This window comes from Pantherophis guttatus, chromosome 3 (genome assembly GCF_059756535.1).
Source record: "Pantherophis guttatus breed Tessera chromosome 3, ASM5975653v1, whole genome shotgun sequence".
Classification (NCBI taxonomy): domain Eukaryota; kingdom Metazoa; phylum Chordata; class Lepidosauria; order Squamata; family Colubridae; genus Pantherophis; species Pantherophis guttatus.
Genome location: NC_142065.1, coordinates 88,714,153 through 88,740,124, shown reverse-complemented (window position 1 = coordinate 88,740,124; position 25,972 = coordinate 88,714,153). Strand labels below are relative to the sequence as shown.

Sequence of the window (25,972 nt, the reverse complement as noted above, 5' to 3'; positions counted from 1 at the left end):
AAATTAGCAATTTTATTTCAAGACTAAAGAAATAATAGCGGGCAAAGAATGTTAACAAAACAGAAGCTTGCTTGAAGAGTGTGCTAATAATAGCAGTTCACAGAAGAATAGTCCAAATCCAATCCAGGGTTCCAAGAGCCAAGTTAGGGTTGTCAGTCAGTCCAGAGGTCCAAGGTTTTTTACACAAACAGGATTCATGGGAATGACATAGAAGAGCCATAGATCAGATGTTGTTTCCAACAAAGAGAACATGGCTCAAAACTACATCTTAAATCAGGCTTCAGCCAGGTATCATTCATCAAGAGATTTGCTTGGCAAGTAGCCTCACGGAATTGCTCTGCTCTCTGTTCACCAAATGTGGAGGCTTACATCCTCCTCCTCTGATTGCTCCAGCTGTCCAGGTGGTCCCTCTGTTTGATAAGCTTCACGTGAGTCTTGGTGTGTGTTTCCTGAGGCTGACATTCCACAGGTTCAGCTTGAGCAGCTACTCTAGATGCAGCTAAAGAATCTGACTTGTGAGCCTGGGTAGAAGCAGTTGGATGACCTTGGATTTGTCACTCCCTCTCAACCCAAATTGGTGTCAGGTTCAGTAGCAAGCCAGCTGAAAACCAAAAGCCTGTGCTGCATCATGCATTGATAAGCGTCACTGTAAGAATAAGTGAATAAAATACAAAATAATCTGACTTTGAAACTGAGCAAGACAAATGCTGAGAACAACTAAGACAAGCTTTTTGAAAATAGACTGAGTAAAAAAATCAAGCAAGTCAGACTTGTGATCTGATCCCCCTAAGTCATGGGTGTTAAACTCGCTGCGTCACTTTGCTGTCATTTGACGTTTCACGATGTTTTTCTCATTTGCAGAGCTGGGTGGACGTGGCCTGTGTGTGACACATTCAGCCTGTGGGTTGCCAGTTTGACATCCCTGCCTTAGGTTGTTCTTTGTGCCTTTCAACTGAGACTGGTAACATTGCTAGGTAGTGATTTCAATATGGTAATTACATGGAATGATTGGAAAAGCAAAATCAAGAAACCTATAAAATCAAAGCAATAATATAATAAGATTTAACAGTGACCCACATCTCCCGAGATTGCCTGAACTCTTGAAATGTTGTTTCCTCACATGAGAACTCAGGATGACATCACCAAAATCTTGTCAGATTTGGTAATCTTGTGAGATTTGGGCCATTTTGGTAATATATCATTGTGTAAATATGAGTGATTAATTACAGGATACTCAGGAGAGGAAAATACTAGTATTTGAACACAGAGCTATTTCCAGGCCAGAGTTCAAAAAGCAATGTTAATTTGGCTCCCAATGAGAAAACCAAATACTGATGGAGTCTATTTCCTTATTTTCTATTAAAGCTGCTTAATTAAGTCTCAGAGTACTGACTACATAGGTAATTACAAGACAGAGAGCAATTCAAGTTTGCCAATACTGGGGAAGAGAAAAAAAAAACCAGCTGGAGAAACTGGATGCAATATATTCAGAAAGAAAGGCTTATTTATTTCTGGTCAGGAGATTGGGCAAAGATTCTTAGGATTTCTAGGAATTTCAGGCAGAAAGATCGTTGAAGAAACAGTTCTAGATTATTTGAAAAAGACAGTAAATCTAAGTGCTGATTTATTTATTTAAAGTGCTGATTTATTTATTCTGTGTATTTAGTCTTTCAATTTACAGTGATCCAAGCTATGCCCAATGTATGTAAAACTAGAAAGAAATAACCATGGCTTGTATCCAGTGGTGGGATTAAATTTTTTTTACTACCAGTTCTGTAGGCATGGCTTGGTGGGCACGGCATGCCTTGGTGGGCGTGGCAGGGGAAGGATACTGTAAAATCTCCATTCCCTCCCCACTCCAGGAGAAGCTTACTGCAAAATCCCCATTTCCTCCCGATCAGCTGGGACACGGGAGGCAGAGAATAGATGGGGGCAGGGCTAGTCAGAGGTGGTATTTACCAGTTCTCTGAACTACTCAAAATTTCCGCTACCGCTTCTCCAAAACTGTTCAGAACCTGCTGAATACTACCTCTGCTTGTATCAGAATAGAATTTTGCATTGAAGTCTTAATTCCACTTAGCAAATGGGCATTATTTTTTAATGAAATAAAGTGTGTTTCCTTCTAAAAAAAAAAAAAAAGAGCAAGTAAACATAAGCCGAACTAAAGTTAAAAAGGAATAATCAGTGGAGTCTAAAACTAGCGAAAGCAAATAAACAGTGTTATAATTTCTCTGAAAGATGGATAAGGGTTGGATTCTGGCAAATTACTTTGGCAGAAGTGCATAACAATTTTGCATTTATTTATTTTTTTGCTTTTGACATAGCCAAACACATTGTTTTTGAAGTGCTTGCCCAAACACACCACACAAACCTCAACTGCATTTGTCAGCTCAGAAGTAGGGGGAAATCAGTTTTTCAAGAAGCTAAAAATACTGAGAATGTCTTTGTGAATGCTTTTTTCTGGTTAGATAAATGCTGCCCCAATAAAATGAAAAATCTAGGTGATCTATATCATATATTCTGATATTTAAGGAATTCCTGAAGATTGAAACCTGAAATTCTATAGCTTTGTAGACCAATAGCCTGGTTTTCATCAAAATTTATATTACATAGTATACCAGGAAAACTCTAAGATATACTAAAGTTCAAAATTCAAAAGTTAAAGGTAACAATTTCGAAAGAAATGCAGGGCCTCCCAGAAGCATACAATCTAGAAAAACCACTTTGATGTGATGCAAAGATATGAAATTGCCTCCTTTAGATCAATTTTCTTTGATGTACTCACAGAATCAAAGGTATGGCCTGTGGGTATTTTAATATATAATATTTTTTATAAATTATATTCATTCGTGAAACTGATTGTATAAAATATGTCATACACACACACACACACACACAATGTCTGTATATACTATATATTGTAAGTGTGTACATGGTATGTAAAGAATACCATGGAAAATTTCTGTTAGGATATGGTTTGAGCCTAACAAGTTGTCCAGGCAATATATGTGTTCTGTGACTTTAACATGAATATGTATTGTGTGACTTTAAAGGTTTTCTGCTGATTCATTGTAATGCTGAGTCATACTGTAATTAGATAATCACTAGTTGTAAACGTATTTAAGAAAGGTACTGTAACGTATTCAGTTGATGATATGCTACCATAGTGTGTGGAGTTGCTACCATTGTGCTATCATCGGTTGGATGGATCTGCTACCATCGTGGTTTGTGAACCAGAGTGAGTTTGTTATTCTAACCAACTACTGTTTGTGTGGTAAGAAGATTTTTGTATCACTGGACTGATTTAACTGGCAAAGACCTGGATTGATTTAAAAGACTATGAGATTGTTTTTTCACTATAAAGTAAACTTTTGATAAACCAGTTTACACATCTCTTATTCATTGCTCTCAGCAACGTTTCTCTGTGTTCTACACTCTGCTGGTTGGTAACACAACAACAATATCCTTAACAATTTCAGTCGGGAATTTTACTTTAATCCCATAGTTCAATCCCTGTATTTGCGGGATCCCTCAGGTGTCTGCTGTTCAAGACCTACATAAAGCTTCTTGGAATGATCATCCAGAGATCTGAAAGTTACTTTCAGCAGTATGCTGATGACACTCAATTTTACCTCAGCAGTCTATGTGGTTGAAGAAAGTCTGTGCAGACAGTTCCTTGGCTACAGTGAAGAGTTGGATGAGCTCCAGCTAACTAAATCTGTATTCTGTTAATATGAGGTGCTATTTTGTTTCTCAGTCCTGATAATTAGGAAGATAGCTTTAACAGAATACAGTGTTGGAAAGGGCCTTGGAGGTCTTCTAGTCCAAGCCTCTGCTGAGTCAGGAGACCCTCTACTATTCTGGACAAATGACTGTCCAATCTCTTCTTAAAAACTTCCAGTGAACTTCTGAAGGGAAGCTATTCCACTATTCCAACAATTCTCACTGTCAGGAAATTTCTCCTTAGTTCTAAGTTGGTTCTTTCTTAGCTTAATTTCCATTTGTTACTTCTTGGATATCTACAGAGGGAGGAGCTAGGTTAAAATAGCCAAGATATTATTGTGATCACAACACTGAAGCCCCACCATTTGGTCTGTATACTGCCGACGTGTATAGAAGGGGTGGGGCTTCAGTCACATAGTCATAATTGCTATCTTGACTTTCTAACAACCACCAAATCCTAATTTAAAATTAATTGTTGCATGCCAGTTGGGTTGCATTCAATAGTGAAATCCAATTTTTTTTTACTACCGGTTCTGTGGGTGTGGCGTGGTGTGCATGGTGTGGCTTGGTGGGTGTGGCTTGATGGGCGTGGCAGGGGAAGGATACTGCAAAATCCCCATTTCCTCCCCACCCCAGGGGGAAGGATATTGTGAAATCTCCATTCCCACTCCACTCTGGGGCCAGCCTGAGGTGGTATTTGCCAGTTCTCTGAACTACCCAAAATTTCCGCTACCGGTTCTCCAAACTGCTCAAAATTTCCGCTACCGGTTCTCCAGAACCTGTCAGAACCTGCTGGATTTCACCCCTGGTTGCATTTCCATAAACCAATCTGTCCATGCATGTAGAATTACTCTTCCTATCACCTACTGGCCACTATGGCTGCGTATAGTGGTAAGGAAACATACTTGGAGAGATGGGGTTAGGAAAGGTTAAAGTTGGTTCCCTTGTGGGTTGGAGGTAGATAAATAATCTGGGTCTCTCTATGCAGGCTGTATATCTGTATACATGCTCTCCCAGGCAGGTCTACTAGACATGAGAGGATAACATGCTATAACAGAACTGGAAGGATTGCCATCTCTCAGGTACAAGATGCTGTTTTGAAGTTATGTACTAATTTCCTCACATTTTTGGCTTGAATTTGGCAGGAGAGTCAACAACCCACCCCCCACCCCAAAGTCGAGGGATTTCAGGAAGGAGAAACTATTTTCAGCCGTTGAGGAGGCACAGGCTTAATATTGATGGGCAGCAGGACAAACATTTCCTAAATCATTTAACTAACTAACATGTGAGCCTCATTTCAACTGCTTCCAAAATGTTCCTATAGTTGGGCTCTTGACATTCATTGATCTTGGTTTCCTTCCTCTCAAAATCAGAATCAAGCAAAAAAAATATCAAGCACCCAACAGTTCAACCCTGTGTTATATGTACTGTATATGTACTGTAACTGTTCCAGGGGAAATTTTCAGAGAAAATAATGTTGGCAGTCAGCATAATGAGCATGTAATCACACTTGCACATCTTTGAAAACAGAAATGCAAATGAAAATTGGGGAGTCTTTCTACACGTTCAGAATCTGGAAGGGGTTTATTTTCTCCCAAATTAGAAATACTGAGTACAAAGAAACATTCAAATGTTCACCTGTTCCCCAATGATGGTGAAATGATTTGTTTCTTTTGGGACAATGTTTATGGTATTGCATTGGACACCATACTATAGTCAGAGATGCATGTGAATAAACAATGGTGGGCAGATAGCTGCGGGGTGCCATCTTTGGAAGTGTAGAGATGCTACCCAACTACTAAAAATGGTTAGTGAGGCTAAAGCTCAACCTATTTCAGACTTGTAGAAGGGCCATAGCTCCACCTTGAAGTCAGTTATGGACTTGAGTAATGTAGATACTCAAATATTATGATTTATATTGACTGTTCCCTAATATGATTTGATTGCTTATTTGTACCCCATGACTATCATTAAGTGTTGTACCTTGTGATTCTTTTTTTTTTATTACAAAAGTTTTACAATTACATTTTCACCCCTTTTTTTCACCCCCCCACCTCCCTCCCCAAACTTCCCGTCCTCCCTAGCCCTCCCTAACCCTCCCCCCCAGACTTCCCTATTATATACTCATAACTAATAATACTGATATATATACCTGAACCCATCCCTCCCCCTATATAATTTTCCCTCTTTATCTCTTTACATTAAAATATTTCTAATACATTGTTTTCAAATAAAAGCTATTTGGTACTTTCTAGTTTGGTATTTGTTCTGAACATATTCTATCCACCTTTTCCATTCCCATTCATAAATCTCTTGTGAACAATCTTTTAAATATGCTGAAATCTTCGCCATCTCTGCAAAACTGGCCATCTTCAAAGTCCATTCCTCGATAGTAGGCAAAGCTTCATTCTTCCAATATTTACCTATCAACAATCTTGCTGCTGTTATCATATACAATATTAATTTTATTTCACCCCGTGTAAAACCCTTAACTATACCCAATAAAAACAATTGTGGAGAAAATTGAATTTTTTTCTTCAAAACATTCTGCATGACCCACCATATTTTTATCCAAAAAGCCTTAACTTTCCTACAGGTCCACCAAACATGATAATACGTAGCATCCAAACATTCACATCTCCAACATTTTGGCTGAACATTAGGGTACATACATGACAACTTTTTAGGATCTAGATGCCATCTATAAAACATTTTATAAAAATTTTCCCTCAAATTCTGCGACTGTGTAAATTTAACATTCTGAACCCAAATTTTTTCCCATGTTTCCAACATCACTGGTTCTTCAAAATTTTGTGCCCACTTAATCATACAATCTTTAACTAATTCCGTTTCTGAATCCCTTTCTAGCAAAACATTGTAAAGCCTTTTAATATGCATTGGACCTTTCTCTCTTATATATCTAACCAATTCTTCCTCATGCAACATAATACCAGTTTTTTGGTCCTCTTTCCATCTCAATTGTAATTGATTATATTGTAACCAGGTTAAATTAATCCCTTCGTCCAACAGTGTCTGCAATGTCTTCAACTGCCATCTGCCCGCATCTGTAAAAAGAACCTCTTTGTATAAAACCCCCCCGAGTGACATTATATTTGTATTCCACAAGGTATGACCAAGATCCAGCCATAGCGGTATTTTATAATCCCATTTGAGTCGGTGCTTCTTCCAAACTCTCATCAAAGAGTCTCTAAGTATATGACTTTTAAATACTTTATCAACTTTGTCATCATAAAATAGGTAAGCATGCCATCCAAATTCAAGATCAAAACTTTCTGCATTCAATATTCCAGCCTTTTTACTTCCAAACCAATCACTTGTTAAAGTTAAAGCTGCTGCATCATAATATAACTGTAGGTTTGGAAGTTTAAGGCCTCCTCTTTCTGGAACATCTTGCATAATTTTCAATTTCACTCTCGGCTTTTTCTCGTTCCAGACAAACTTATTAAGTCCAGTTTGCCAAACTTTCAGTTGTTTATCACTTTTAAGCACCGGAATCATTTGAAACAAAAACAGAAATCTTGGCAAAATGTTCATCTTAACTGCTGCTATTCTTCCAAGTAAAGACAGTTGCAGCTTTTTCCAAGTCTCCATGTCTTTCTGAACCTCTCGTCACAACACCTCATAGTTATTTTGAAACAATTTCATGTTTGATTCTGCAACCTGAACTCCAAGATATTTTACCTTAGGTACAATTTCAAAACCTGCCCTCCTTTCAAACTCATGTTTACGATCTTGTGTCATATTTTTGACTATCATTTTAGTCTTTTTTGAGTTCACTCTAAAACCTGAAACTCTACCATAGTCTTGTATAATGTCGTTCATCAAGATTATTGATTCCATTGGTTGTGATAGGGTAACCACCAGATCATCTGCAAATGCCTTTATTCTATAATCCTCTTGCCTTATCATTATGCCTTTCAAAATTTTTGAGTCCCTTATTATATTTAGCAAGACTTCCAATGTTAAAATAAATAAAAGAGGGGACAACGGACATCCCTGTCTTGTTCCTTTTTCAATTTTAAACTCTGTCGTCAAACTTCCATTAATAATAATCTGTGCTTTTTGCTCTTGATAAATTGCTGAGATCGCCTGTATAAATTGGTCCCCAAAGCCCATCTTTTTTAAAGTCTTTAGTAGAAAATTCCAATCCACTCTATCAAAGGCCTTCTCCGCATCCAAAAAAACCAGCACTGCAGAAATCTGTTTATTCTTATCAAGATATTCCAATAAGTCTATTACTTGCCTTACATTGTCCTTCATATATCTGCCCTCAATAAATCCCGCTTGGTCCGCATGAATCACCTTTTGGATTACTGGCATCAACCTGTTGGCTAATACCTTCGCATAAATTTTATAGTCTGTGTTCAAAAGAGATATTGGTCTGTAGTTCTCTGGTTTTTTAGGACCAACTTGTTCTTTTGGTATCAAAGATATATAAGCAGTTGTCCAGGATGGGGGTATTTTACCCCCTTGTTGAATATTGCAAAATAAATCTCTAAGTTGTCCCACCATTTCAGCTTGTAAAGTTTTGTAATACACTGCAGTCAAACCATCCGTGCCAGGAGCTTTGGCTGTTTTTAGCTGTTTAATTGCTGCTGTTATCTCCTCCTCTGTTATAGGATAATTCATTCTTTCCTTTTGTTGATCAGTAATTTTTGTAACTCTCTTATCCTTTAAATATTTTTCTATAAGTCCATTCTGCACCTCTTCTTTGGCATATAGTTTAGTATAATAATCCACAAAAGCTTCTTTAATTAGTTTTTGTTGAAAGATTTCTTTCCCTCCAATATCAATACTATCAATAGTCCGTATACTTTGTTTTTTCCTCAATGTGTAAGCCCGGTTTGTTAGCGTTGCAAAATGTGTTATGCTTCGCATATTGTAAACTTGTTGCAACTTGTTCCGCCATAAGCATTTGAAATTGGTCTTTCAAAAGTTTTATAGCACTTCGTATTCTTTCATCTGTTGGATTTTTAATAAGTAACTGTTCTTTATTCTTTATTTCCATTTCCAACTCAGATCTTTTCTTTTGTCGGAGCAGTCTATGTTTAGAGTTCATGTAGATGAGTACCCCTCTCATATAAGCTTTACTTGCATCCCAAACAATTTCAATTGGGGTACATTTATTCAAATTTATTTCAAAAAATTCTTTCAAGTGCTTTTTAAGTTCTATTGTATTTTTTTCATATCTAAACAAGTTCTCATTTAATCTCCAAGAACGTCTCTCAACCTTATCCATCTCAATTTCTATCCATACAGGGCTATGGTCAGTCAGAGTTCTTGGAAAAATCTTTGTTCTTTTTGTCTTAACAAGTAGATCATTTGACAACAGGATAAAATCAATCCTAGAAAAAGATCTATGTCTATCCGAAAAAAAAGTATAGTCCAATTCATTTGGATTATGTATTCTCCAAACATCTTTTAATTCCATATCTTCTTTCATATCAAAAAAAGTCTGTGGTAATCTAATTCTAGACTTTGCCAAGCTCTTTTTATCTAGTTTAGAATCAATTACTCCATTCCAGTCTCCCATAATTAAAATAGATCTATAGTCCCATTGCAATATTTTAGTATGTAACATCTTGTAAAAATAATCCTGTTGTTGGTTGGGAGCATAAATTCCAATCAAAAGAATTTGACCATTTGCTGTGAGCAATTCAATTGCTACAAACCTATCATCTTGATCTGCTTCTATAACTTTCGCTGTTAATTTTTTATTTACATAAATAACCACACCATTCTTTTTCTGCGAAGTTGAAGATATATAATGTGCTCCTAGTTTTGAATTTATCAAATATTTTTGATCTTGAGTTGTGATATGCGTTTCTTGTAAACATATTATATCATTATTAAATTGTTTCAAATATGTAAATAATTTCTTCCTTTTCTGTGCTGAATTCAACCCATTGACATTCCAAGATAGACACTTAAAGGTCATCAGCCTCTTTCTGGAGCACAGAGCAAAATATTTGAAGTTCATCCGAGAGCTTCGATCTCGCTCCTCCCATAGCTCCACTCTCTTGTACGATACTCTTAACTGCCTTCTTGTCTTGTCTTTCCTGTTGTTGTTGTTGCTTTTGTTTAAGTAGCTTGGATTGGGCTCTAGTTATACGTTGATCTTTAACTTCTGTCAACTGAATCAAATCCAAAATTGGAGAAGAATCCAACAAGGGCTCACTCAGAAAACCTCCTTCTGCACCTTGCACTACTTCTAATTCCTGCTTGGACTGTTCTTGCAATTGCTTCTCTTCACTCTCTTTAATCTCCAAAACTGTGGATGTACGTGGAGATGGTGTTCTTTCCTTAAGAATAGTAGTGTAAAAGTGTTGTGCCTTCTCCACGGTATCCAACCGATACCCTTCTCCCTTGTATCTAAAAATTAACCCAGCTGGTGCGTCCCACCGGAAGGGTATCTGTAAATTTCTCAGTTCCTTAACAAGAAAACCAAATTCTTTTCTGGCTTTCAGCATTTTAGGAGGTAATTCTTTAAAGATTTGAAGTCGTGAACCCCCCACTTGTACAGAAGTATAAAAAGATTTTTGCAGGATATCATTTCTAATTCCTCTTTCTGTAAAGCATATGACCACATCTCTAGGCAGTTGTCTTTGTCTGGCCACCCAAGAGTTCACTCTATAGATTTTATCTATTTTGTGAAATACCACATCAGGATTAACTTGTAGAATCTTGGCCAAGGCTTCAGAACAAACTTGTCTCAAATCCTGTCTCTCCTCCTCTCGAATTCCCCGAAGCCGTATGGCGAATTCCATCGCCCGGAATTGTATCATAACAATCTCATCATCAATTCTCTGCATTTTATTATCAACTTCATCAATTTTATAATCATTGTCTTTCATCTTGACATTAACTTCTGATTTGAATTCTTCAACTTTATAATCAACTTTCCCAATAAATTCTGCCAGGCCAGACGCCACTTCTGATATTTTTTTGGTCACCTTATTTTGATTCTGTTTCACCATGTCTTTGACTTCATTAATTTCCTGCATAAGTTCCTGATGTGATTTTTGAAATTTATCATCTATCTCCTGTTGACATTTTTGAAATTTGTCATCCAGAGTTTTAGAAATAAATTCTTTTAAATCTCCCACATCAAATTCTTTTTTCTGAGTTTGTAGCTGTTGAGCAGGGGGAAGTTGCGTTTGCTGTTTGTGTGTGGGGGATCCCCCCCCTAATGCCTTCCCTTCCTGCTTCTTTGAAGCCATCCTGGCTCGTGATCTAGTTTTTCTAAAGAGGGAAGTTCCTTTTCCTTTCCCTCCTGCACAAAGACTTCTAAAAAAGTCCCCCAGATTTGATCAAACAAGGGTTAAAATAAAACAGAGTCCAATATTGAAAAGGGAAAAAATTTCCTAGTTATTTCTCTTATAACAAGCAAGGCAGCTTAGTAGCAACTTGGAAACTTTGTAGCAAAACAAAATAACTTCACCAATCCACACTCGCTGGCTCGTTAACTCTGAAGCTAGGCGCCATGTTTTTTCAAAGCACTTTCACTCATTCGCATTGTCTCAGATTGAAAAGTCAACAAAGTGCTAATACTTGCGTTTCCAAATTTCAGGATTCAGGTAGTTTCACTGTTTATTAAAGCTGGTTCTTTCGCTTTAAGTTTCCTGCAGCCGGCTTGTTCTGCAGGAGCAGAATCGTCCCACGCCGCCCGGAGTCTCAGCAGGTTGGAAGGGAGCCGCGCCTGTTTCCTCCCCAGAAACGATTCCCTGGGGGGTTACAGGGGCTCGACCTGTGCCCTGCTATCTCTCCTCCAACAATCCTCAGGATTTTGAAGTTTTCGAGCCGCTTCTCGATCGCGAAGCGGCTCTACAGGCGGCGGGGCTGGCGGAGCTTCAAAGAGCGCCGCCGTCGCCGAAGACAAGGAAACCGGAAGTCCCGTACCTTGTGATTCTTGACGGATGTCTTTTCTTTTGTGTACGCTGAGAGCATATGCACCAAGATGCACACTTGGCCAATGAAGAATTCTATTCTATTCTATTCTGTTCTGTTCTGTTCTGTTCTGTTCTGTTCTGTTCTATTCTATTCTATTCTATTCTATTCTATTCTATTCTATTCTATTCTATTCTATTCTATTCTATTCTATTCTATTCTATTCTATTCTATTCTCCCATTAGTTTAAATATTCTATAATCTATAATATTCTATATTTTATGTGATCTATGCCTGGTGTTCCTGCCAGTTCTCAGACTAGACTTATAGCCATAAGGAGATAGTGAAAAATGTTCAGAATTCACCTTGCTGTGGCCTGTGACTCTTTGTTAAATGCAACAGCACATCTGATAATGTGATCAGATCTTTTTCCGGGAAACTAAATCATGTTAAAGTAGGAAATATGAGCTGCATAGTGTGGGGTAGCCAAAGCATGTCAAGAAATGTCCAAGTCTCTTTTGTTAGCTTTCTAGGAGGTCTTTGATTCTGTGTTCCAAGAAACCAAAGCTGTTCTGTGAAGAGCAGGGTAAGAAGAACAAACAATGTGTCTGAGCCAAAGTTCTCCCTTAACTAACTCTACCAATCGCTTTTGTTGCAACAGTAGCCCCTTTGGTTTCTCATCGTTCTCAAATAGACTTGTCAGGATGAGTGGCCAAAAACTGTCATAAGCCATTGATAAGATTTATACTTGGTGGACAACCATATGGCTCTCAGGAGCAATATGTATGAAATTCCCATAGAAGTCACTAGGGCCTATAGATCAGGGGTTTCAAACTTGCGGCCCATGGGCAGGATGTGTCACGCACTGGCCATGCCCATCCACTGTTTAGCGAAGGGGGAAAAAGTCGCAATACATCACATGAGGACAAGGTGACGTCGCAAGTTTGACACCCGTGCTATAAATGTATTACCAATGCAAAACTACTATACATGTGTTGTACAGATCTGATTAAATAAGGGAATTCATGGCTAGCCTTGATGGCTTTAAAAAAATAATAAATATGCAAAAATGATTCACAGGTCTATAAATATCAATTAAGCTGATTCAGTAAAAGCTTTATGTATAAGCAATTACACCTCCAAATAACAGAATCCAGTGGGAAAGTTGAGAAGCTTAAAAAACTGGCAACTATATTAGAAGGCCCATCATTGTTGTGGTTGCGTACATCACCACTGTGAGCTTTGAGGAGGCATGTAAAATAAAACACTCTAGTCTTCAGACTGATTCAGCAACACAGTTTTCAGTTTGCTTATCTCTCCAGTTGGGGCTCTACAGATAGAAATCTCTATGCCTATGTGATGAAGAGAATTTTGTGTGCCCATTTTAACTGACATCAATGGCTTCTATTGATCTAGGCACTTTACTGACAATTTTGTTGGGAGTTAAGCACGGCGTACATTTGGAACTAAGTCACAAACAACACCCAAAGAATGGCTATGATAAAAGAGAAATGAGTAGCATGATTGGAAAAATTAGAACACTATTGAAAGTATAGCAACAGTCCACATCAATTCTTTACCACTTTTAAATATGCCCTCCGTGACAGAAATGACAAGTTTCATATTTAATTATAAACAGGTTCCCATTTTCAATACTAAGCTTACTTCAGATGATAATGTCACAAAAATGTTTTTAGATAAACTTGGGAAAGATGTTCTGCCAAACACTATATAAAGCATATTTGTTACCAATTGACATAAGAAATATAGGTTTTAGTACTTAGTTGGAATTAAATGACAAGCTTGAAAGCCTTCCAAACAGGAAGTAGATGGAAACTGTGAGTTCATAATTTTAATCAAATGATGTATTTAAAGTGATGGAAAAGTAGTCATCAGCACATTCGTAGTAAACATGACTACTCAATAAAAATGTGCATGAAGGTGATGTGAAAATATGGGTGACAAAGAGCCTGTGATCAGACCAGGGGTGAAATCCAGCAGGTTCTGACAGGTTCTGGAGAACCGGTAGTGGAAATTTTGAGTAGTTCGGAGAACCGGTAGCGGAAATTTTGGGTAGTTCAGAGAACTGGCAAATACCACCTCTGGCTGGCCCCAGAGTGGGGTGGGAATGGAGATTTTATCCTTCCCCTGCCATGCCCACCAAGCCACACCATGTCCACCAAGTCATGCCCACAGAACCGGTAGTAAAAAAAAATTGGATTTCATCACTGGATCAGACTGGTCCATTAAAAACAGCAATTGTTCCTCCTACCCCAAAGCCCATGTGGACGGCAGAAAGAGGCTCAAGGATTGACCCTTGCATCCACTGTAAATAGAGGTTGCATTGTTCGTGGCATTTCTAGTTCCTATACAAAATGTGTATAGCAGCTACAGAGCTGCTCCCATACCATGCAAGAATTCCGTATGTCAGGACACTCTCAATGGTGCTGCGATAGTAGGACAGAAGTAGATGCTGAGATAGATTTATCTTCCTGAGCATTCTCAGGAAGTACAGCCTCTTCTTTTCAAGAGGCAATTGGACTTTCTGGTTTTTCTTTGAAGATGTTTTGCTTCTCATCTAAGAAGCTGAAGAAGCTTCTTCAAAGAAAAAACAGAAAGTCCAATTGCCTCTTGAAAAAGCATCTTTGGGATAGTTCCTACACTAAACATAACTTATTAAAAATTGAAACCCTACCTGTGAGACTTTCAATTCTGGTATTGGCTTAATAAAGCCTGAATGTCTCTGCGTTTTAGGAACTGCAGAACTTCATCTAGGAAGAACTTATGTAAACATAGAATTGTATGTGTGACGGACTGAGAATACATTTATGCACAAAAGAGAACACAATGAACAATATCATTCTCGGTCTCTGAATGAATTGGTCTGTTGGTCAATCCTAGGACCCTGGTCTCGTTTCCTTGCCTAATTAACAGAGAAATACCTCTTGACTCTAAAAATCAATTCCAGGCTTTAAAATGCTGCAATAGGATTCCTAGGATAGCAAAATAACACAAAAAAGGATAGACAGATCAGCAGACCTTAAGGTCCCTGTAAGTGCACCTTTATGGCAGAGCTAATAATGATAAACAATGTTCTTCCCATCAAAAGTAGCAAATCAATAAAGAATGCTTCCTTACTGCCTGTAACATTTCAAGGCATTTATCTGTGTTGTGGTATGATATTTTCCCAATCTTCACCACTAACTGTTACAGCATTGCTGAAGAATATCTTGAGATACTGCAATAAAGCAGGTAAATATTGTATTTGTTACTCATTATGACAACATCAAATAAAGGGGCCTCAGATCTTCACCTCCAAGTCTTAACAGTTTCAGTGGGCCTCAGAACTTTAAAAAAAAATGTGTTGACATCTGTGTAAAGCCAAATTAATTACTGACTGTTCAGTAATCTGATTCTTTTCCTAAAGGTTTTAACCCTCTAATTAATATTGGGAATGATTCTCCAATGCCTAAGTTTTTTTCACTCTCTCTTTCTTTGATTTTTAATCCATTATTTACATTCAAGGGGTACCAAGATAAGTTTGTCGGGTAGATGTTGTGATTTCTTAATCTGGGACAAGAATTTTCAGTTACGTTGGGATTGCTAAGGCACACTTGTCTAAAAGCAAGACTCATTGAACTCAGTGGGGCATGTGCTCCTGAGTAAATAAGCATATGACTTGAGTAGCAAGAATATACCAATAGTGAAGCTGAGCTTTCTTGTCGGGTTTTGCAAGCAAAAGAATGTGAAAGAGTCAGGATGAGCTTCTTCAGTTCAGGAAGAAGAAAAGCATTCTCCACTCATTACTCTTTAACCCTTCCCCCACCGCCTGAGAGTACAACAATGCCCCATCTGTGTTGAGGGTAGAAAGAACCAAACGCATTAACCAAACGACTCATCTGCCTGTGTCTCAAAAACTGTATTGTGAATATCACACTGTCCTGTTTGGTCGGCGGCCCTCTTGAAAGGCAGATTTAAGGCCTAATGAGGTAAAAATAATTTTCAAACAAATAAATCAAGAATAACTCAATAAGTGTAACGATTAGTTTACCATAAAGCTTAGATATTGGCCAAGAAACAATCTGAGCTAAGCTCTTAAGTGGGATCTATGCTTTATGAACATGTCATGTCACATTTCCTTGCTGTATGCAGGAGACAACAATTAAACAATTAGGAATGATCAAGCACATAGAGACATTATTCTTCTGAAATATGAGGCAAATCATGTCATATTATAAATATCATCAGCAACCTGCTGGAAACACAACAAGTAGACCAAAAACAGGTCCTTAAAAATTTGATTATTATTAGAAAGAAATAATCATATATAATTTGACATGACTAAAAAGAATGTCTCACATTTTTCTCCTGAATTTACCATTGTATGCTAATTGCCCTTATAAATAGTATTTAATTTATGCTAATAGATGGGGAATGTCTGGTGACTCAAAATGTCATGTTTCTAACATTGGGGAAGAGACCATTCTAACCTTATGTCCCACCCAAAACTGTTGTATACTGGATTGATCTGGTTTCTTCCTGTTACATATTCTACTGTATATCTCACGTCACAGACATTTTCTTAATGCACAGGAGAATAGATATCAATAACTCTATCATGTCTTTTGGGTATTAGCTCTAGAACTTCTCTGTGGAGAAACAGTTACAAAAAGATAATTGGTTATTTTGATGTCAGACCTAATTCTTGCTCTAATACAAGCACCGACCACATTGTTCTTCAGAAACAAAATCAAAAGTTCAGATTCTTGCAGCCCCAAAGGCTCAATCCTCTAAATTTATTGACCTTAGGGAACTGACCTTCTAGTAAATGTACTTAAGTGTGGTTTTAACATTCAAGCGACCTAACACTTTCATTTCTTTTCTTTGGAACATTATGCGGGATACTTGAAAAAGGGACAATGATGATTTTGGCAGATATGTACTTTATTCGCAATAAAATTTGAGAAAGCAACGGACATAATCCCATCAGATATCATAAATGTGGAATCCTGCTGATTGCAGACCTTGTACAGGTGGCTCAGGAAACTTTAATGCTCTGTATATATATATATGTGTGTGTGTGCGCGCGCATGTGCACACACATACACTCACACCTGTATTTTGCAACTGGATTATATCTTGTTGAATTCTTTTCTTCATTCATAATATGGGTTACAAAGACACTCCATATTGCACGTTGAATGAACATAAGTCACAAGTCATAACAAGAGACAGTTCTCCTACTTTTTCTCTTCCTTTCTGCACAGCTGAAGTGATTGTGTGTGCTCTCTGCCTTTTTTGTGTGTTTCTATGAAACATACGACCCAGGCAGAGAATTTGCTCAACTATTTTGCATCTTGCTGAAAGCACTTAAACATCCATGGCTGGGGAGAAGAGAAAGGTGGCTAGGCTCCAAGTTAACTTTCCCCTCCTCAGTTCGGTTGACTGTCATTTTCTAACCAACTTTCTGCAGAAATACTTTTCAAGAAGATGTAAAGCTATAATGTAAGGAGAAATTAAAAAAAAATCAGTAAAGATACTGATTGAAGACACTTACCTGATCTTCCCAAAATAGTCTGTAGTTTTGGAATGTCTGATCTCATCGTTTAGAAGTCTCTCTCAACATCTCTCTTTTTTATGTCCTAAGAAAACACATTTACCTACTTGGATATTGTAAATGATTGTAATGTATTATAAAGTGAGCATAGATGATATTACCTAGTTTGGGTAATGGAACATCTGCAAGAAAACAACTAAATTCAGAGAGCCTCAAGGACCCCCTCATTTCAACTCTCAGCTACAAATATTCTCCTTTATTGAAACGTACTTCTATAATTACCAAAGTAAGGCGTAAATTCCATTGATGGTTTCACGTAAGTCTGGAAGAGATTAATATTATTATGGATTACATTAACGAATCACAGATTGAAAAGAAAATTGTAGCATAAATACCAGATCAATAAAATGGATTGAGGAGGAGCCTTGGTAGTACAGTGGTCTAAAGCACCCTGTTATTAAGACCAGCTGCCTGCAATTACTGCAGGTTCGAATCTCGCCAGGCTCAAGGTTGACTCAGCCTTCCATCCTTTCTAAGGTAGGTAAATTGAGGACCCAGTTGTGGGGGCAATAAGCTGACTTTGTATAAATATATACAAAAGGATGAAGGCTATTGCTTAGCGCATTGTAAGCCGCCCTGAGTCTCTGGAGAAGGGCGGCATATAAATCTAATAAAAAAAAAATACTTAAAGAGAAAGATCTGTTATTTTGATGTTTTGTCTCGTGTTTAGTGCAGAACACACCACACAATTTCCTTGGATATCATATCAAGAGGGCACAAGTTGGAGAAAGCAATCTTAGTGAATTGCCCCCATGGACCAGATCCATCAGTTTTCCATTATGACATCCTTCATTATCCAAAATCAGTCCTTTTCAGTAGCTCTTTCACCCTATCCTAACAACCTGGATGAGGGACATGATTGCCCTTTTAGGGACAGTATATCTGAATGATATTCAACATACAGAACACTAGCAGAGGTACAAAGGTCTATTTATGTGTGTGCATTTATTCATATTTATGTAGCCATTTCTATCTGCCTTTCTTTCAAGAACTTAAGGCAGGTTACTTTCATTTTATTCTCATAATTAATAACCCTGTGAGGTAAACTGGACTCAGACAGACTGGTCTAAACTTGCCTAATATCTTAGCATGACTTGAATCTGAATTTCTCCAGTCCCTTTTCAATGCTTCAACCACTAGACTATACTGGTTCCCAAGATCATGTTTTCACAAAATACATACACACATATACACACATACATTCAGGCAATGTATATAGCTGTGATGGCGAATCTATGGCACGCAGCACCCTCTCTGATGGCACCTGAGCTGTCGCCCCAGTTCAGATCTGCTGCGCATGTGTGTTTGCCTCCCGCCGGCCAGCTGATCTTTGGGTCTCTGCCGTGCATATGCAGGAGGCAGGACGCATGTGCGAGGGCCACACGCATATTGCATTTTTAGGGTTCAGGCACACATATGCACGCTTTGGGCACTCGGTCCAGAAAAGGTTAGCCATTATTGGTATATAGTATATAGTTTATATATGGTTGACAGGAGACATATATCGCTAGTAAGAAGGAAAAGATCATTCTAAGCTCAGAATATTCTAACCTCTAAGAGTTCAATGAGACTACTGGTTAAATAGGTTCAGACGGGGCTGTATTTCTTCACAGTATTGTCGCTGGAATCTGCTGTATATTATTTGACTGCCATTCTTAAGTTGTGCTTTACAGCTACCCAAAGCATCACAATGAATTAATTGTGCTGAATTCAGTGGGACTTCTTTACTAATTGTGATGTTAGGATTTCTGTGGGTTCTTCCCATGTTACTGATGAATAACTGAGGCTGAAATACAGGTAGTCCTTGACTTATAACAGTTGGTTTAGTGACTGTTCAAAGTTACAACGGTGCTGAAAAATGTGACCACTTTGTGACCACTTATGACCACTTTTCACAGTTATGACCTTTGCTGCATCCTCATGATTGTGTGATCAAAATGTAGATACTTGGCAACTGGTTCATACTTATGACTGTTGCAGTATCCTAAGGTCATGTGATCATCTTTTGCAACCTTCTGACAAGAGAAGTCAATGGGGAAGGCAGATTCACTTAGCAACCGGGTTACTAACTTATCAACTGCAGTGATGCACTTAACAACTGTGGCAAGAAAGGTCATAAAATGGGGCAAAACTCACTTAACAAAAGCCTCACTTAGCAACAGAAATTTGGGCTCAGTTATGGTCATAAATCGAGGACTACCTGTATTAGATCCTATCTGCCAACTGTCTAAGCATATTTTCATTATTTTCCTGGACCGTCTAGTATCAGGAAAACATTTATGGGTATACAACCATGCCCGTACACATGTTCACCCAACTTTCTGAAGCATCTGCAGCTAAGGGCAGTTTTAAGCTTTCTGTGTACTTCATTCCTAAAAAATAAAAGACAGTGTCACATCTCCCTGTCCCCCTGATCTGACGTCTGACATGTTCCTACAGTCACTTCAGCAAAAGGAGGGCATGCTGAAAAGCATTTTCTTTTAGGATTCGGTCACAGGTACAACCTGAAGCCCCAGCAAGGAGTTTCCAGCTGGGCTTCAAGGGATTTTGTCATAAGCCTCTTTGATGGTTTGCCAAAAGTCAAAAGCATCTCCTGGGTTCTATGTATCCCACAACCGGCTTTTTCCTTGACCACGGCGGCCAATACTGAATAAAAGGTAGACAGGGGCAGTTGTGGGGACGAAGCCCAAGAGAGGTGGAGCTCTTGCCTCACAATCAGGAGGTTGTGAGTTCGATCCTAGGTAGAGGCAGATGTAGGGACTCCTGCTTGGGCAAAGGGTTGGACTACATGACCTGCAAGGTCCCTTCCAACTCTATTAATCTGTTAGCTCGACTCTGCTTCGCTTCAGGTTGATTTAAGGTCTTCATCCTGGGAAGAGCGCTTGGGGGATGGGGGAGTCCCCTTAACCCCCCCCCCAATTCTCCTCAGCCTAGTCGTTTCCCGTTCCTTGGGGGGATGGGGTGTGCCGTGACACAATCGCCGCTGTGCCGTGACACAATCCTTATATCCCGGCTTACCTGACTGGACTTCTTTGGGAACGCGGGGTCGAGAGTTCGTGGGTGAAGGGGAGGGGCGGGCGACAGGCGTGGCTTTCGAGTTGGAAGGAAACTTCCCATTGGTTTGTGCCCGGCATCCTCCCTGTCAATTTTAGACTCCCCTAGAGGGTGAGAGGAGGAGGAGGAGGAGGAGGAGGAGGAGGTGGGGGGGGGAATAGAATGGGAGGGCGGGGGAGGAGGAGGAGGAGGAGGAGGAGGGGGCCGCCCGTCCTCCCGCCCGCCTTTCTCGCTCGCTCTTCGCTACCGCGGCCGCTTTCCCGGTGCGCCTCTTGGCCAGCCCCCTTCGTGGGATGCAGCCTTTAGTGGAGATGCTGCGCTCCTCGGGTACGGATTGAAGCCCCTCTCCTCCTTTCGGGCTGGAGAGGCGAATCGGAAAGGCCGGATCCGGGCGCTGTTTAGACCCCCACGAAGCGGCAGCGCCGATCCGAAGTCGCCCTTCCACCCACTCAGCCCACCTCCTCAGCCGGCACTTTTCCCGGGAGCGGATCTTTCCTTGTGTTTTTTTTTAACCTAGTTGCCCTTGAGTTCTCGATGGGTCCCTAAGGGAGTCGAGGCCGAGCGTCTCTTGGAATACAAGCGGGACAGAAGCGGCCGCGTCGGGCGAGCCGGGAGGAGAGAGAAGCGGTGCGGGCGAAGTGGGGGCCCCGGCGAGGGTGGGTGGGTCGCCCTTGGCGCGCCCGGTGTTTGGGCGAACCATGGAGAGGAGTCGGCAGTGGTCCACCAGGTGGAAAACGAAACGGCGGTTCTGGGACTCGGCTTTCCCCGCTCTTCTCGTCTCGGCGGCGCTTCTGTTCCAAGCTGCGGAAGTCCGAGGAGGTAAGAGAGCCAAGAGGACACCCCCCCCCCATATACACACACCCTTAATCCCCGGCTAGAAGAGATGGGACTGGGGGTGAGGCGACATCAGGGCAGGTCACACAGCCCCTGATTTCTAAGGTGACCCTAGCAAGTGAGACGGGGATCGAACTTGCTTCTCTCCCTGATCAAACTCCCTGAAATGAATTGTGTGTGTGTGTGTTGACTCTGGGATCTGCTCGCTGATTGGGTTGGGGAGCACTCTGTGTATGCTCCAAGGAATTTTTTTTTTTTCTCCCTTGTTGATTGAGCCGTCACTGGAGCCCCCGGCTGATCCTTAAATTCGAATTAGGAGCTCCTTGACTTCAGCGTATTGGAAGGATGCTAGGAAGAGAACCGAAGGAGATCCGGATTCTCCCCAGTTCTGCTCGTCCAACTAAATTCAGTCAAGTTTTATTTCTCGACAGAAATCCATAGATAGGATCGGTCCGGGAGTCTCAAATACCGTCTCCGCCCAGTTTTAAAAGCGCTGTTGGGGCAAAGCGAGAATGGGAAAGGAGGTGGGTTGCTGAATGCAGTAATGGAAAGATCTGAAACTCGAGAAGACGGCAAGGAACCTTTTGAGCAACCCCCCCTCCTACTTTTTGGGGTGGTCGGCCACTTTTGAAACCGGTAAAGAGATGGCTTGTGCAAATTCCCTCCCATCACCCCCTTGCTTGAACTTGTTGAGATGATTAAACTGAGTGAATTCACATACACGTTTGGCCAAAGTGAAGAAAAGAAGGGAGGGTTGGAGGGGAAGGCTTGGTTGACTTACACAGATGGACCACAGTATGACTACAAAATCCACAGGCTTTTTTTTTTTTTAAAAAAAAAGGGAATTATTTCAAATTGACCCAGAGCTCTTTCTAGCTTGGATTCTGAAATGTCTGGATAATCCTTTGCTTGATCTGTCTTTGACTTGCTTGAGAACTTTTGAGTGATGCAGAGATGCTCATCAGGTGTGTAGTGGGTAGCGGACAAGAAGACTTCAGAAGAAACTAAGATATTCACATTCAGAGAGCCCGAGGGTTTAACCCATCTCAAATATTACCTTACCTGCCCCCACTCTCTGGTTGCTTGTCCCAAAGTCCCCATTGACTCTAGCCAGCTTACGTGGCAAAGCTGAAACAGGAGGGCAATGCACAGAGGAGCAGGAAACTCCTCCCTTCCCCCTCCCCTTAGGTGCATCTTTGGCAGAAGGAGCAGAATGGAATGAATGGTCCCATAGGTGGGCATGTGTTAATCTGCAGTTTCTGGAGCTGCAGATGTTGAATCTTACTAAGAAGACCATTGAAAGGAGAGAGAGAGAGAGAGAGAGAGAGAGAGAGAGAGAGAGAGAGAGAGAGAGACAGACACACACACACACACACAGAGAGAGAGAGAGAGAGAGAGAGAGAGAGAAGGACTCAAGGGGAGGGTGACATAATGAGACTATTTTTCCTTATTGGAAGGGGCATATTGGGAGAATATACTGACACAGTCCCATTTATAATAAGCTGAATGAGTTCTAAACCCGATACCTGGAATCCATGATGGGGAGGTTTCCTGGGAAATTAGAGGGGCTTTCCCCAAGTCTGGTATTATAGCAATTTGCTTATATCCCTTCCTTCTATTCTCCACAGATTTGCCTTATGGCTACATTCTTTGTTAACTTCTTCTGTCCAGTGAAATCTGTTGAAGTTATTGTATAGTGTATGTCCTTTCCTTCCTTCCTTCCTTCCTTCCTTCCTTCCTTCCTTCCTTCCTTCCTTCCTTCCTTCCTTCCTTTTTCTTTCTTTCTTCCTTTTTCTTCCTTCCTTCCTTCCTTTCCTTCCTTCCTTTTTTCTTTCTTTCCTTCCTTCCTTCCTTTCTTCTTTCTTTCTCTCTCTTTCTTTTTTCTTCCTTTTTCCTTTTTTCTTTCTTTCTCTTTCCTTCCTTCCTTCTTTTTCCTTCCTTCCTTCCTTCCTTCCTTCCTTCCTTCCTTCTTTCCTTCTTCCCTTCCCTTCCTTTCCCTTCCCTTCCCTTCCTTTCCCTTCCTCTTTTACATCTCAAAGCCTCATATGGTAATATGAGGACTCTAACTCCATTGAAACAATTTTCCCTTTAAAAGTACTTCTTGCTTTTCTGAATTGGATGTTTCTTTTCATTGGCTCAACTGTTAAGTGCCAAGGAGAGGAGAAAGATGCTTCCTGAAAGGTCCCGTTCACCCTCTGGGTTCCTGCTCACCTCTTGGACTGGACCTGTCAGTCACCTCAGCCTGTCTATCTGCCCCCTGCTGGCCTGCTCTGAAATAAAGCTGTGGGCACAGAAGTCAAGCCACACTTTCAGCTCAGAGGCAGGGGTAGGATTACTATTTTCTTGCTTGGTGCCAAGAAAAGCTTTCAGAGTAGGGATGTGTGAGGGGAAAAATACAGCTACTGTTTTCTTAACGTTCCTTTCTTCCAAAGATCCAAATATGATTTGGAGATTTCTCTCCCTGACCAACTGGTTTGGTTTGCTCTGCACCTCTTTCCTGGAAAATCAAAGGCTAAGCAGTATTTTTCGTTTTTTTCAAAAGGAGTGAATCTTGCTGTTCTCCCAGTGCTGTTCAGATGATTGGACATAGGCAGTTTTGCTGTGTGGTGTTGATCCTTCTAGGGTTGTAATTCACTAAAGTATGCAATATGAGAGAATGTTTTGATGAAACTGCCCTCTGGGTAGACATATATTGGAATGCTGCTGTCTGATGACAATTTGACAGAGTGATTAAGAAATCACACTTTTGACAAATCCCTGCATCGCCTCCTAATATCTGCCTTTTTTCCCCCTAGAATGCCAAAAAGAAATCTGCAGACATGCTGTTCTTTGTTTCTTTTCCCAGAAAAGTCCTCAAGTTCTTTCCTGAACAGTGGTAACTGTTTGAAGTACAGTCAAACTTTTGATCATTTTAGCAGGCATTAAAATTAAGTGGGAGAGAGAGAGCTCATTTGGCATTTCCGAAAGGCATAGGTTAAAAGTTGCATTCTTTTACTTTTCCCTTTGTTGTGGTTAGCAAGACCTCCAAGATGTAAAATAGATATAAACTCTCTCCCATGCAGTGGTAGAAGAACACTGGAAAATAACAATGCAATACACACAATTTATTTAAATAAAGCCAAGGTAAAATAGCCTCTAGATATTCTAAAGATATTACTTTAAAAATGAATGTAAATTAGTTCTAATATTAAAATGACAGTGCAGTATTTTACTTAAAAAACAGTTTTCCAAGCAAGTCTAATGAGTTTTCTTTAAAAAGTTACTAAATCCCAATTATTTTAATCTTATACCTTGAATAAGCTCTGCTGAATCTGCAAAAATTTCTAAATTAACGTATAAATATAATTGCACATATGCAATGTGATATTAATGTGAATGCAACTCTATTGAATAAGTGGCACTGGCTTTATGTGAGTGAAGGGTATGCAAGGCTATAAAACTGAGATGATTTAGACAAATCTCTGCAACATATTGTAATGAATGATGTGAGAGGTTGATGATGATACCATACATGAATTCCCATTCAAGGAATGTTTTGGAAATTCATATATATTTCAGAACTCTGGTCTGGACCCTTGTTGGGTAGCAGGAGGAAATAGCATTAGATATGTTTGCTGCCTTGAGTTATTTATAAAGCTAATAAAGGGAAAGAAAGAGAGAGAGAGAGGAAAGAAAGAAAGAAAGAAAGAAAGAAAGAAAGAAAGAAAGAGCATTGCTTTATTTACATGAAAAAGCTGCTATATGTAAACACATTTGATGTACTTTGTCATCTTTTTTTGGAAAAGCAGCTTATTCTAACAGATTTTTTTGTGGATTATTTTTGTAATATGAAATCAGTTGCCAAGGATGCATGAATAGGCTACTTTATTCAGCATTGCTCTAGTCTAGTAGATGAATAAAACAACAGTTTTATTAAGGCGTATTGTTCAATGGGTTAGCAGATTTAAATTTAGTGAGGAATTTCTAAAAGACAGCCTTCAGTGAACTTTACAATAGAAACATTGAGGTAGCATGTGCTGATCGATTTTGTTTGTTATAGTTACCAAAAAATTATTCTTTTCAGATGACATTAATATTTTACCTGTTTCTCAGATACCATTCAAAGCAGGTTAGGCAGAATTCCTAGAATCTTATCTACTGAGTTAGGAAAGATGATCAAATTAGGAAACTATGGGGAGAAATCTGAAATAAATTCTATTTAGTTCCACCCACAGACATGGCTTTGAATCCCATGGATTAGAGAGTAATACGATCCCAATCTCTTCATTGTACATCGTTAACTTTGGCAGTGAAAAGAACCAAGGTCCAGTCTGAAAAACCTTTTCAGTGGCCAAACACTAATATCTTTTTCTCTCTCTCTCTTTCTGGTCTGGCAACTGACACAAAAATATGCCTGGTATGTTGTCTAAGTCCTGCAGTTCTTTACTTGTCCTTTACAAGGAGGTGAGAGGAGGCGGCCGGGGGTGGGATACTGAACCCTGTAAGGAAAGGAAGGTAGATTTTTCTTCCCTCACTGCTAAGCCACTCCTTCTAAGAAATGGCTTCCTATTTTGTTGCTAACTTACATATTTTTTTAAAAAAAATCTCAGAACAGACCTTTCCCCTTTCTGCAACATGGAAGAAATGTGCATGTTTTTATCTTAAGCAGTTTTAATCTTAGATCTGTGTCTGTAAACTTGTCTGCTGAGAAGACGACGATTGAAGAACAGGGATGTCTTTCATTATCCTAGATATCTCTTGCTTGTTTGATGTTCTCTAGAGAACTAGAAATTTGGGATTAAAAGGATCATTGAATGCATTTGAGGTCATAAGATGAAATATGGCCTGTTTGCTGGC

The 25,972-nt window shown here is 39.6% G+C and overlaps 1 protein-coding gene and 1 long non-coding RNA gene across 2 annotated transcripts in view; one reads left to right on the top strand and one right to left on the bottom strand.

Moving 5' to 3' along the window:
- Positions 1 to 20,307, bottom strand: LOC117677097 (uncharacterized). Its single transcript, XR_015733500.1, has 3 exons — positions 20,267 to 20,307; positions 17,189 to 17,510; positions 1 to 646 (listed from the first exon to the last, which is right to left on the bottom strand). It is a non-coding gene; the product is annotated as an uncharacterized LOC117677097 (long non-coding RNA).
- Positions 20,308 to 20,330: 23 nt separating this feature from the next.
- The window catches only part of COL11A1 (collagen type XI alpha 1 chain), a 274,990-nt gene continuing 269,348 nt past the window's right edge, over positions 20,331 to 25,972 (top strand). Inside the window, exon 1 of the mRNA XM_060690063.2 lies at positions 20,331 to 21,121. Within this exon, the coding sequence (XP_060546046.2) occupies positions 21,001 to 21,121 (121 nt within the window). The 5' untranslated portion in view covers positions 20,331 to 21,000. The remainder of the gene's footprint in view (positions 21,122 to 25,972) is intronic.